The following is a 13,832-nucleotide window of genomic DNA, read 5'->3' as shown; positions in this document are numbered from 1 at the left end:
GTTTCTGCCAACAGGACTTTTCATATGATGACCCCAAGCTGGAATTCAATGTGGATGCACCCAATGGTGTGGTCATGGAGGGCTACCTCTTCAAGAGGGCCAGCAACGCGTTCAAGACCTGGAACAGGTAAAAGAGAAGTGATAAGAGAGAGTCAACTTAAAATTTAAGAGACAATCTGATTAAAGTTAATGAGATAATCAATACTCATACAAAACTGTTAAAAGAGGGTAATGTAAAATGGCATGTATTGTAAGGAAAAGGTTGGCCTGTTGATTTAGAAAAAACAGCATTTGAATATTTTTCACCAAAGTCGCAGGGCCCAAATGACAGGAACTTTAATTAATTTTTAAACTTGTACTCCCTGATTTTTGTGTTGGATGACTTTCTACCTTAAAAAGTGGTTTGGACGAATGAAGAATGCCTAGGGCTGCCCCCGACTAAGAATTTTCCTAGTTGACTAGTAGTCGTCATTCGGGCGACTAAGCAACCAGTGAAATCTTGCCGACTAATGACCTTTCTGGTTGACTGATGTTTGGTCACCTATTAGGGCGCAGCTCTATATTAGCCTTTGCCTTAGTGTCAGACAATACTCAATATATTTATTGATCACTACAGTGTTCTTTCTTTGCAGGACCTATTCCAGCATGCATACGTTTTAACGATCTTGTCTCTGTCTCACAGAAACTGTCTAACCTCGTACCTTCTCCCCTCCTCTAGGCGGTGGTTTTCTATACAGAACAGCCAGCTGGTCTACCAAAAGAAACTCAAGGTACGATTTGATTTCATACACTTTTCATCACCGAAGCTTGTCTATGCAAAGCAGTGTCAGACAGTTTAAATTTATTGTTATAATTCTTAGTAATTTGCATATTAGCGGAGAAGATTTGGCACGTGCACTGACTCGTTTTTAATGCCAGTTATGATGAAGCCAACCTGCTTCTGTAGGTTGAAGCATAAATCGGATAGAATTGCTGTAACATTCCTCTCTGCCGATGACAGGACTCTTTAACAGTTGTGGTGGAGGACCTGAGGCTGTGTTCTGTCAAACCGTGTGAAGATAATGAGAGGAGGTTCTGCTTCGAGGTGGTTTCACCCACTAAGTAAGTGTGTGTGTCCTAATGGAATAAAGTTTTATCCAAACTAAACCCCTCTAAAAAAGCTTTCCTGTTTTGTGGTCTTTTAGATTCTCACTGTGCTAATTAGTTGTTGAATTATTGACTAATGGCATTAGACAGTTGTGAGCAGGTATGATATAACTGACCTCTACAAACCTGTAGGAGCTGTATGCTGCAGGCCGAGTCTGAGAAGCTGCGGCAGGCTTGGATCCAGGCGGTCCAGGCAAGCATCGCCTCTGCTTACAAAGACATCGCCGACAATTATTATATTGAGGTATGCGCACACACATGCATACACATACAACGCACAATAGCACACAAGTGTTATTTTCTTTTTATTACTAATCGGCCCAGGGTCACCTCATAATCTCTGACCTGTCCACCTGTCTCTGCAGCGTTTGGACCGGACAGCCTCGCCCTCCACCAGCAGCATCGACTCTGCCAGCGAGCCCAGAGAGAGGGGGGAGAGGGCCGATAAGGGAGTTCGGGGAGGTGGGGAAAGCCTCCTCCAGAGGGTACAGAGCCTGCCAGGGAACGAGCTGTGTTGTGACTGCGGCCAAGCGGCTCCCTGCTGGGCCTCCATTAACCTTGGGGTGCTGCTCTGCATCGAGTGCTCGGGGATCCACAGGTAAACTGCGCTTAACAGTATGAGAGAGTTCATTTGGAAGCTTAAATAATAATAGCAGAACTGGTTGTCAGTTTAGACTGATCAGTAGCAAGAGTGTTGCAGGAAATAAGCCAGCTCAGCACACCCGCACTTGTCACGGTATGCCTTCGTGACATTTGTCCTGTTTTTGTACATGAGTAAAGCATCACATCTTATTCTCAGTGGCTCCTCTGGTATGCTGGTGTATGTCAAACACAGTTAGACCTATCATTACATCAAGTCATCAATCAAAGCTCTATTGTAAATAGACAAGATACAGCTGCTAGATGAATTTAAAACATGGGTGTGTGAGACTGATAAAACTAAAACCACTGTGGATGATTAAGTAATTAGAGAAAGGCTGTTTTTAGCTTCACTCTTGAGACTTTCAGAGTGTTCCAGTGTAGAGACATAGAAAAAGTTTGCCTCCTCAGGCAGTTGTGTTAAACGGGCAAAAGTAAAAATGCAGATATAGACTCTCCTTACACTTCACTTTCTTTATAGACTCTCTTTTTCTTCTTGCTTCTTTCAGGAGTTTAGGCGTCCATTGCTCTAAAGTGCGCTCACTGACGTTAGACTCATGGGAGCCAGAATTACTCAAGGTGCGTCTCCCTGACACATTTGCCTACAGCTTCATCTCTCTGTGCTGTGCTTTTATTTCCCACCAGAATTACATTTATTATTCCTCTAGTGCATTGCTTAAACAATTTTAACTGCTCTTTTAAAAAAAAGTTTCCCTGTCTGCACCTGTCTTCCATCTCTGTTCTCGTTCTTTCTTCTCTCATGTTAGCTGATGTGTGAGTTGGGGAACACTGTGATCAATCATATTTATGAGGGAGCCTGCGAGGAGCAGGGAGCAAAAAAACCTGGACCGTCCAGTTCAAGGTCAGTCTTTTACTCCAGGAGGAGCATTTAGCAAGGGAATAAATCCTGTTATACATTTAAGGGATGCTTTGCTGATTTTTAACTAGGTCTGTGTCTCAGCGATGTGGGAAATGTGTGCAGATAAACAGTGTAAAGGCAACCATTGTGCCAGCAGCACCGGGAATTCCTCATTTTCCAGCCATAATCCACCGGCTGGCACGTTAGGTAGCATAGTTAAAGCACAATGACAAATCATGCAATGAATTTCTGCTCATGGCACTGGCAGGGAGTTCCCACACTGCGGAGACACAAAGCTGGCTGAAAACTGACAGTGTACCTTTAAATGTTTGAAACTTTTGGCCACTCTGAAGTCAATTAGCTTTAAGTTTTATCTATATAGTGTCCATACCTTACTCAATCCAAGCTACACCCAACTGTGTGTATATGCCGTGTCTCCAGTTATTTATAACTTGTCCGTTTGTGATCATATACTTCCAGACAGGAGAAAGAGGCCTGGATCAAGTCTAAGTATGTAGAGAAACGCTTCCTGAAGAAGATGAGTGGGAGTGAGGCTTTGGTGGAGGGGGAAAGGAAATCCCGGCCCTGGACGGTGAAAAAGTGTCAGCGACACAACAGCTCTGTTCGGGCCCCCAACAAAGCCCGCAGGAAATACCATCGCTACGAGCCGGGTAGCGCTTCACCTGCAAACCTCTCAGCAGGTCAGTGCGGAGAATTAACTTCTCTGTAGCAGCACGATATAGCCCGAATAGCCCAGAGATATGTGTATGTAGAAAGTCTACTGAACACTCTAAGGGCCAGACTGAAATCTTGTGATGTTTTGTCTTTGGCAGCAGCCGCAGCAAAGTTTCGCCGGGACTCCCTGTTCTGTCCAGATGAGCTGGATTCACTGTTTTCATACTTTGACACTGGCTCTGGTCCCCGCAGTAAGTCCACTACACACTCAGTACAAACAGGCACGATACACTTGCAAGGTTATTGTAGATTTAAAGTAAGATGCAGGTAAGACTTTCTTGCTGTGACAAAAACATCTCACAAATTTCTGACATGTTTTCGACTAAGTGTGAAATCCTACCAGTGATGGTGATGTGTGTGTGTGAGTAATTAAAGTATGTGCTGTGTAATGATTAACGTGTCCATGGCTTGGCGATGCTTGGCCCGGCAGGTCTTAGCAGTGACAGCGGCCTGGGAGGAAGTACTGATGGCAGCACAGACATTCTAGTTTTTGGCTCAGTGGTGGACAGCGTCACAGAAGAAGGTATGGTGTGGTGATGCAAGAATGTCATCATGTGGCATCACCTGTTTTTGTGTTAAAGAATACCGATGTCAGTTACACAGCGGAATTGCAAAGTTCCCTTATCCTCCAATCACTGTGCAGTGTAGGAGTGATGTGATTACATTTAGCTACATTTACTTGTGTTTGTATGTGTCATTTATTTTGTTTTTATTCAAAAACTTAAAAAAAAATTTAGGTGCTGTCACACCTAAAAAAAAGTTGTCTCAAGGGAATATACCCCCAGATGATGATTTTTATGTCAGTTACTCACGCTGTTACGATGAAATTGTATATTAGAATGTAATAATGTAAGAATCTTGAAATAAGGTTTAATGTTTGTTGTTATGAATTGTCAAGAATTAGCAATTTGTTTTTGATATTGTATAAAATTGGCCTTGTGTACTGACAGGAATCATGTAAGGACAGGAGCTGTCTAAACAGTTAACATAAAGAACACTGGTATCATCCCCCAAATTAAACCATGCTACATTCCTGTTTACATCATTCCTCTTTCTTCCCATCATTGCTATCGTCCTGTTACCTTTCACAACTTCAGAAGAGGAGTCAGAGGAGTCTTCCAGTGGTGAGGTGGAGATTGAACAGGAAGTACCCTCAGACCCCGAAGACCCGAGGGAACTCCACCCAGGGGCGCTCCTCCACCGATCCTCCCGTCTACACAACCTGCCACTGATGGCAGAAGCGCTGGCGCATGGTGCGGACGTACACGCTGCAAGTGAGGAGGAGGAGGGGAAGACACCACTCATTCACGCTGTGATGGGGGTGAGAGACTGTTAAGCCTGTCAGATCATTTAGATTTAGCTGGAAGTGAGGGTGTATACACATAAATGGGTTAGAGGGAATTACTGAATCTTTTATATGACTTTATTGCCATTTTTATTTTTAATGGCTAATTATCTCGAGCGTCCAGGTTAAAGATTAAGAACATTTAATTTGCTGAGGAAGTCAGACAAGGATGTTGTGTGAGCGTAAACACAGCCATAAAAACCCAGTGCTGTTAACAATAAAAACAAGGGAGGAGTCTCCTCCCTGAACATTATTTTCTGCTGCTACAGTATGTGTTGTATGACTCTCCCTCCTCTTGAGGAGGAGAAAACTAAATTGTTTAAATCCCAAACAAACCAAGAGGTACTAAAAAAACTGGCTTCAAAAATATTAAAATATCAACAATAGGACTTCTCAGAGCAAATAAACCTATATAAAAAATGGTCTCTCTCTGTCTGTCTCTCTGCCAGGGCTCTCTAATAGCATGTGAGTTCCTGCTACAGAACGGAGCCGATGTGAACCAGAGGGACATGAGAGGAAGAGGCCCGCTGCACCACGCCACCTACCTGGGACACACTGGGTAAGGAACACCTGCAAAGTTGGAGGAAGTTGTTGTGAGTTGTCTGCTTCCACTTCTGCCTTTTTGTGACTCCTGGTTCACAGTTCAGAATGTAATGAAAATGAAAATTCAGTGAAATGACTCAAGTGTTTGAGGTAACATTCACTGTCTGAGCCAAATTTTTCACAGGTAATCCTATGTCTTCCTTGGTTTCATAAAGAAGCATAGAATGAAACTTTAGCAATGAAAATCTACTCAACACAGCATTGTTAAAAAAAAACACAAAAGTTCTTTGTGTGGCTTTCGCTGAATGACCTACTTACTTTCGTGTAGTCTTGGCTTGCTGACAGACTCACACAGCACCATGAGCAGTGATTTCAAAACAGCTCAGTTTGAGACAGCTCAAATTACCCATGAAACCATATCTGCAACTGGAGACAAAAGCATGGAGTAGAAAGACAAGCAAGTTATGAAAAAGATTGATTCATAATTGCATTAATTAATTCGTGATTTGCATTTCTAGGCATCTGTCCACACCCATCAGTTTGTCTGCTGTCCTGATTTTCCTGCTGTTGAATTCACACGTGTTCACGCTCCCATCAAACAATATTTGCATATGTCACCTCTCATCATCTCGCATAGTTTTCAGCATCTCTTTTAATAACCTACTCTCTCTGTGTCTGCATCTTGTTTTCTACAGTCAGGTGTGTCTGTTCCTGAAGAGAGGAGCATCGCAGTCGGAGGTGGATGAACAGGGTCATGACCCCCTAAGCATCGCTGTTCAGGCTGCCAACGCTGACATCGTCACCCTGTGAGTGATCCTAATTCATCCTAAACCAAACAAACTTTTTAAGCCCTTATGAGCAAGTTCCTCATAAACATTTTTACATTGCTAAACATTTACGATTGCGAATAGAACGTTGAAGTAACTCCCTGACTAAGTAAAAGTGATCCTTTCCTTCAACAAGTAACAAGCCGCCCTGTTACTCAACTAAATATTATGCAATCTGTTTAATTTAATGTAGTAAATTTGGGCCAAGTGTCTTTGTAGGATTAAACCCATGCACCGGCCATTGTTTACAGCTCAGTTACTAACTTTAGACACAAGAATTGGTCCAAACAACATTTGAGCTGGTCTCTATAACCAGATATCTGCACATAAACAAAGATGAATCAGAAAAAAGCAAATAAAAAGCTAAATCACGTTCCAAGATTGCATTTCACCCAACGCGTTCCACTGCGCCAACTGCTCTCTTCACGGACCGTTTACCTGCAAGCAACCAAAGCCTGTCCGAGCATGATTTACCAATACTCGCACTACAGGTGGAAACCAGAACACTTGCAGTTCGAAACAAGTGTCCTGTTGCCTACAGAGTCTACATACATGTGCAGATATCTATTTATAGAGATTAGCAATAACATAGGAAAGCATTAGAGTGCTTTGAATGCACTAAAAATGATAACCAAAATAATCTTTGCTCAAAGATGACTTACTAATTTTACCTTTAACTTTACCTGCAGATGGTAAATTGTCTGAACTGTATCTCTCATTGTTGTCTTTACTCTCTCTTTCCCTTTCTTCCTCCCTCCGCTCCTCCTCCTCTGTCCACTCTGGTTCATCTCCCTCGCCGCTCCTTACCACCTCACATTTCTGTTGTCAACATCTCAATTTTTTTTACATCCTATTCTTTTCTCACCTACCTTTCATCCTCTTATTATCCCATTTCTAATTTCTACATCCATGTGTGTCCCCTCTTCCTCTATCCCTCGTCTCCCTCTGCTCCTGTCCTTTTCTACTCTCCTCCAGATTGCGTCTAGCGCGGATGAACGAGGAGATGCGAGAGGCGGAGGCTCCCTTGGGTCAACCAGGTCAATACCCCAGCAACAGCCCCACTGACCAGCAGTATAGGAAGTGCATCCAGGAATTCATCTGCCTCACCATAGACGAGTGCTAGTGGTCACTTCTGTATCCAGGAGCAAAGCTCGTGCTCTCTCTCTCTATATATAAACTATATATACTGTATATTCCTCCTGAATGGGAACCTAAAATAATTGTGCGGACGAAGTTGCCCCTAGACACTGATCTCGAGTCGGTTACTTACAGAGATCTAGGTTTACGAGCAACTTCTTGGGGGTGTCTGAGGAGAGAGTAGCGTACCACTTGCGCAATATCGGGGTGCGTTGTGTCATAGGGAGACCCCTGATGGACTTTTTTAACTCTACTGACAATACAGTCACCACCTCCATTTTTCTGCATCACCACTATGTTTCTGCTCGCCGTTCCGCGGCACCACCCACGCTATGCTAGCTACATGTCACACACAGTAAACGACATCTGCTTTTTGGTGTTTCGCTAACAGGGTTATCCCCTAACTTATCATAACATGGTATAACCTCTTGAGTGAGGGTGTGGGTTTACTGTTGCCTAACAGCTCTTACCTCTGAAGACTCTCGCTGCATTAACCCCCCTACACTTTATATCTATCCAGACCATCTGTGTGACATCCAACTTACCCATCTCTTCTTTATTGGAGATGTAAATATGCGTATTTAGAAGTTATATGGGTAATCTTTAAACTATGTGCTGTGGCATGAGGTGAATAAAAAGGTATTTGTTCCATTACTTAAAGAAAAAGAGTAACTGACAAGCTACAGTAGAGGTGGGCAGGGTAGTTTACTGTGTATACAGAGGGGTCAGGAAGGGAAATTTAATGTAAAACTGTGACAAAAATACTGAAGGGCTTGTGGAGAAGAGACCCTTGCCTGCTTTGTAAGATACTTTGTGACATGATGAGTGAGTGAGTGAGTGAGTGAGTGAGTGAGTGAGTGAGTGGACAGGAGAGTAAATGAATGCATGTGTCTAAGAATACTGAGAGACAGAGTTAAATAATATGATATTATGATACATTATGTAAATGAAAAAAAAAGAAACTGTGCACTTTTCCCATCTACAGTATTATAATTTTTTACATTTTTCATTTAGTTAGTTTTTACATTGTCCTTGTCTCGTCACATTATTGTCTATCTATCTATTGTCTGATCAATCTCTGTCATTTTTATTGATGTTTATCTCCCCAGAGGACCAGTGCAATGCATTCTTGGATGCAGTTTATGTCTGCATTCCTGTTGATGATTGTCATTTTATCTGAAAGCATTACTTGGAATTTATGACAGGAAGTCTTTGGAACTCATAAAAGACATTGTGCTTTCATTTTCCCTTTGGAACCGCCTTACATTGCTATGATCATTGGTATTCAAACACCACTAAAAGAGATTTCACTAGCTTATCTATGAAAATTCAAGCTACAATGCACCATTCATTGCAGTCATTTGTTGTTTAATATGTGAGGTTGAGAGGGAGATGTGTCAACAAACCAGAGCAGCAAGAAGTTGGGGGGTGTATAAAACTGGATTTACGTCTCACACTTAAAGGGACAGTCCACCCCAAAATCAAAAATACATATTTTTCCTCTTACCTGTAGTGCTGTTTATTCATCTAGATTGTTTTGGTGTGAGTTGCTGAGTGTTTGAGATATTAGCTGTAGAGATGTCTGCCTTCTCTTGAATATAATAGAACCAGATGGAACTCAGCTTGTGGTGCTCAAAGGAGTAAAAAATATATATCTAAAAAACTCAACAGCAATGTCTCTTTCCAGAAATCCTTACTGGTTTACTCAAGATGATCCACAGACCTTGTTGTGTGTAGTTTCATACAGGAACTATTTTCTTTCTACTAAACTACATCCACATTTGTATTACCACCCAGAAGAAAGCGTGCATCTACTGCTAGCTAATGCTACAGCTCGACCGAGGAGAATGTCATTAATGTTTACATCTTGACCCTTGAGCAAGAGCCTCTCGTCCATGTGTAGATGCACACTTCCTTCTGCACTGTGATACGGTTGGCGGGTGTAGTTTGGTAGAGAGAAAATAGTTCCAACATGAAACTGCTCACAACAAGGTCTGTGGATTATCTTCAGTAATCAGGCCATATTTTCTGGAAAGAGACATTGCTGTTGAGTTTTTCCTTTTTTTGTATTTTTTCATTTTTATTTATTTATTTCTTAATTTTGTGCACTTTGAGCACCACAAGCTGAGTGCAATCTAGTTCCATTATCTTTGAGAGAAGGCAGACATCTCTACCCTGCAACTCACACCAAAACAATCTAGACTGATAAATAGCACTACATATGTACTGTATATTTGATTTTGGAGGTGAACTACCCCTTTCAAAAAACTCCTCTGTTCACTTCCTTCTACAGAACAAAGGTGACTCATGACACTTCCACTTGTTGTAAATACTCATCCATATTACATATCTGTGGTGAGATAAAGGCGCACATTTCTTTATGACAGTTTACACACTTATGGGTCAAAGGACTTGTATATCTGGATTCTGTTGCTGGTCAATGCTTGCAGTCATCTCTGCATGCTTTGCCAGAATTTATTTTTGGGAAGTTCAACATCGTTTGCATTCTGAGCATGATAAAATATTTTCCAATGGTTTGATCACGTCGTGCAGTGCAGTCCTGTGGAATAAGCATGTACCACCATGACCCTCTGGTGTCAGAAATTTCTTACTTTGTTGCACCTCTGTGCCATTCTTCCATCCACAGACCAAATCTGTGGTGACTTCCTCATTCCTGTCTTGTTTGTTTGCTCGTTTGTTTGTTTCCACAAAAGCTTACAAAAGGTGGTTTTAATTTTTTTTTTTTTAATGTCGTGGTTTATTTTCCTCTGCCAAAGACTTTTTAAAGGGAAGGTGTCTGACGTTGTATGATATCATGCTGTTTTTGTTTGTTTTTTAAACTGAAACTGTTCAGAGTAGATACAGCATAGTCTTACCATGCTTTGTGAAGTGACAGAGTGGTAGAAACACTGTTGGTGTACTCACATGTTGAAAAAAGGTTACAGAAATGTGACAGAGCCAAGAGATTTTGATATGGCAGGTGATATTCTGCAATAGTTCAATGTACTGCAAGTAGAACCAGTCTAGGGGGTGACGTGAAGCTACTGTGACCAAATTGTTAAGGGCCCTCGCTCTATAGCGGAAGTATTAAATGTTGTGTCCATTGTGTGTATTGACATAGGAGTGGTTAAAGGTGCTGTTCGAAGCAAACATGCTGTAAATAGTACACTTGTGTATTTTAACTCGACATCAACTTCCTGCCTCTCAGCATTCAATCACGGATCCTGACTGTCTGATCTGGTTTATGTTTGTCTTTTTATTCTCTTCCAACAAAAAAAAAACAACAACCTGTCAGGCAGAACTGTACCACAGCTCTGCGCTACTCGGAGGCGTTCTTCTGTTCACTGACATTTGGATATCTTTGGAATACTTTCTTCCTTGTCTTTAGAAGCACTGAGGGGAAAAAAAGAAAACAAAATACATAAAATAAAACTGAGAAACTCTTGATGAACTAACCCTGCTTCCTGCTTGTTGCCCTCATTTCTGTTTCCTGTCTCATCTCTTATGCATGGCACTCTCTCAACATTGCAGCAATGTATTTGAAAACGTCTGCGTAACATTGTTGCTTTCAAAGATCTAATGATAATATTTTAATTTGAAGACATATTTTTATGTGGAAACATTGTCAGATGTTGGGAGAGTGCTATTTTTTACGATCTGGTCTGGTGTGTCTTTTGGTCTATAACAAACTTTTGGGTAGCACTTGGCTTATTCAATGCAATACTACAGTTTCCTTCAGGATAACAAATTCAAAGGAGGTGTACACTTGTACATCTTCAGCATGCCAGGTCAATGTCAACACGCTATTTAAGGATCACCTTTGTGTTTAGGGCCTTATGTGTTTCAAACAGTGTCTCAGTTTTCTAGCCTGCAGCAGCAACACCATGCCTTGAATAATTCAGTGTCTCCAGCATTTAAAACATTCATGTGATCTCACAAGTTACAAAATGTTCTCACATGCCACAAATGTCTAATTCTTTCATTCACACTTCAGGCAAACAGCACATGTCCACATGAAGAAATAAACACTGACTGACATATCATTGCTTCTGTTACCACAGGGGTTACCACGGGCAGCAGGAGAGTTAAACCCAAGGATGTTCGGGATAGAGTGAGTGAAGCATCCTGGGCCGTCATAGGGGACTAGTGTGATAACTGTGATTCTCTCTGCTCTGGTGGCTGTGGGTTTCTGTTGCACGCACACTCTCTGGGGAAATATTTGGAGCTGTCTTGATGTTGGGGATCTTTTTTTTGTCTCCTAGGGAGCCATTCAGAAATCTTCTGCAGAGGAGTATTGTGTCTTGAGACCCGGCTATAATGCAGCGTTCACGTACATTTGGAAATATGTACACTGTAAAATATTTCACTGTACATTTACAGTAAATTACCGTACTGCCTACTAGTTGCATTACTTTCACGGTAAATTGCTGTCATTTTTACAGTAAATTGTCATGAAATGACAGCTCTATATTGTGATCTCACAGTAATTATGCCTGGATATTACTGTGATTTAGCAGTATGCTCCTGTAAAATCACTATATTTAACTGTAATCTCACAGTTAATGCTGTAGTGCATAACTTCTGTCGCCTCCCAGCGGATAATGCGTTATTACAACTAATAAGCTGGCGGCACTTCCATATACACAGAGTAACACTTGCCTTTGTGGTAGGATCCACTTCTGAACCGTGTCTCGGCCAATTCTCCGCCATGTTGCTTTCTCTTTCTACCTGTGCTCTACCTCTCCGCTCTTCCTCCCCCTCCCTTCTTGTTGTGAGGAAGCATTTCCTGTGTGCCAGCGCGGGAATGTCGCCGGTCTACAGGCATACTAAAAATGATATATATTGAAAAATACAGCGAGATGTTAGAGGAGCTGATCGGCTTAATCAGCATTGTGTCATCTCCTCTAGTAGTGGCTTGGGTGAAACGGACATTTACAGACCTGTAGAAGTTACGCACTATAGCTTTAAACTAAATATATTATTGTGATTTAGCAGTATGCTTCTGTAAAATTACTATATTTACCTGGATGGATTTCGCAATATTCTGAATTTGGTTTAATATCGCAGTAAAAGCCTGTGAGGTGATAATAATGTAATTTATTGTGAAATATTACAGTCACATATTGTAACTTCCTGAAAATAATTTGCAGAGTTTAGTTTATTCTCCAACAACATTCAAACATCGAATGTATAGTAGGTCACAGAGAGTGGGTAAGTATTGTATAGTATAAGTATATTAAGCACATGAACCCAGATGTCACTTGGTAGTGACTTGAGAGAGAGGAAAAATGGACAGGATGCTCACCACGCTTTCCCTGTAAGTTCCTGATTTTCTCCTAACCAAGACACATAGTTAGAAGGGTAATCTTTTAAAAATGTGCAGAAAATACAGCTTGAGTGTCTACAAAGCATTTACTTATATAAACAAAATATGCTGTACAGAAGAATGAGTCACTCATAGTACCTAAAGGAATAGGTGTTAATGTACCATTGAGGTAGACTGGTAAACTTAACTCAATGCTTTGGGGGCTTTGCTCTTTCATGTGGAGATTCTTCTGCTTTTTCTTCATCAATGGTGAAAATGTGGGTTATTGGAGATTGCAGTATTTGCTGACTTATTGCCTTTATGTCATGTCATTAAAAATGCCTTGTATGTTACTCACTATATGTTAAAGGTAAGCAAAAACCAGCAGACTGGTCACTGCAGTCTCCACGGGGCCACACAGTGGGACAAACCCTCTCCTTGACTTTAGTATCCCCTGTTGCAGGTGACATCTCCAGTGTTGATGTCTTTCGCGAATTTTCTATCCTCGCGTCTCTCCAGCCCGAGAAGTTGAGGAGGAGGAGCGTACAGTTCAGCCGCTGCAAGAAGCCACAGTGACAACTGATCACCCGCTCTGATCACTCTTTTGGAGTCAAGAGGGAGGCAGCTACATGGCATTCAAAAAGACTTTTTGATTTTGAGGAGTGAGTGCTGCAGGTGTGAGTAAATGGTCAAAACTTGTAGGCTCTAGTCAAAGCTATTTTATATCAGGTCCTCAATTGTAAATATGTTTAGTCAAGGTCAAGATGTTAGACCTTGGTCATATCAAAATGTAGTTTAAACAGTTCCTTTGCACATGATCCTACATTTGCTATAATGTAACACTACATTTGTTAGATCATCCCTGCCTGTTAAGGTAAATGTTGCGTGATATCAGACATAATTGTCAACTTGTTAAACTGTTTCCATATTCATTAGTCAACTCAACTCAGTGAGTGGCTGAATTCAAAAGTCTGGACCCAGGAAATGGCAAATGTGTTTAAAACTTTAGAACAAAACCAAGTGCCTCCTTAGTGTTTTGTATAATTTTATTTTGTCAACTGCAAATGCCTGATGAAATGTCTTTTAAACTGTGTTGAAACCGGTGGCAGAAATAAAATAAAAAGTGAAATAAAATAAAATAAAATGTTTTTGTGCATTTCAATCTGTTTTCATAAAAAAAAACTTTGGCTATAGCAAAAAGCTTAGTGATAATCTTAGTGATTAATATAATACACTACAAATGTAAGTGTGGGTATTACGATGATAAATAGTTGTGTTCTAGGGTAACAGTATTTA

The 13,832-nt window shown here is 41.1% G+C and overlaps 1 protein-coding gene across 1 annotated transcript in view; it reads left to right on the top strand.

The window, feature by feature from the left end:
* LOC125879277 (arf-GAP with coiled-coil, ANK repeat and PH domain-containing protein 3-like) overlaps positions 1 to 13,684 on the top strand; it is a 73,211-nt gene extending 59,527 nt beyond the window's left edge. The window contains exons 11-24 of the mRNA XM_049561088.1: positions 15 to 127; positions 719 to 770; positions 1,001 to 1,101; positions 1,279 to 1,390; positions 1,512 to 1,744; positions 2,295 to 2,364; positions 2,553 to 2,647; positions 3,125 to 3,345; positions 3,478 to 3,570; positions 3,810 to 3,902; positions 4,477 to 4,700; positions 5,174 to 5,283; positions 5,963 to 6,073; positions 7,070 to 13,684. Coding sequence (XP_049417045.1) covers positions 15 to 127; positions 719 to 770; positions 1,001 to 1,101; positions 1,279 to 1,390; positions 1,512 to 1,744; positions 2,295 to 2,364; positions 2,553 to 2,647; positions 3,125 to 3,345; positions 3,478 to 3,570; positions 3,810 to 3,902; positions 4,477 to 4,700; positions 5,174 to 5,283; positions 5,963 to 6,073; positions 7,070 to 7,217 — 1,776 coding nt within the window. The 3' untranslated portion in view covers positions 7,218 to 13,684. The remainder of the gene's footprint in view (positions 1 to 14; positions 128 to 718; positions 771 to 1,000; positions 1,102 to 1,278; positions 1,391 to 1,511; positions 1,745 to 2,294; positions 2,365 to 2,552; positions 2,648 to 3,124; positions 3,346 to 3,477; positions 3,571 to 3,809; positions 3,903 to 4,476; positions 4,701 to 5,173; positions 5,284 to 5,962; positions 6,074 to 7,069) is intronic.
* Positions 13,685 to 13,832: the final 148 nt, after the last annotated feature.

Source organism: Epinephelus fuscoguttatus, linkage group LG1 (genome assembly GCF_011397635.1).
Source record: "Epinephelus fuscoguttatus linkage group LG1, E.fuscoguttatus.final_Chr_v1".
NCBI lineage: Eukaryota > Metazoa > Chordata > Actinopteri > Perciformes > Serranidae > Epinephelus > Epinephelus fuscoguttatus.
The sequence above is the reverse complement of the archived record's forward strand: the minus strand, read 5'-3'. Positions and strand labels throughout refer to the sequence as shown.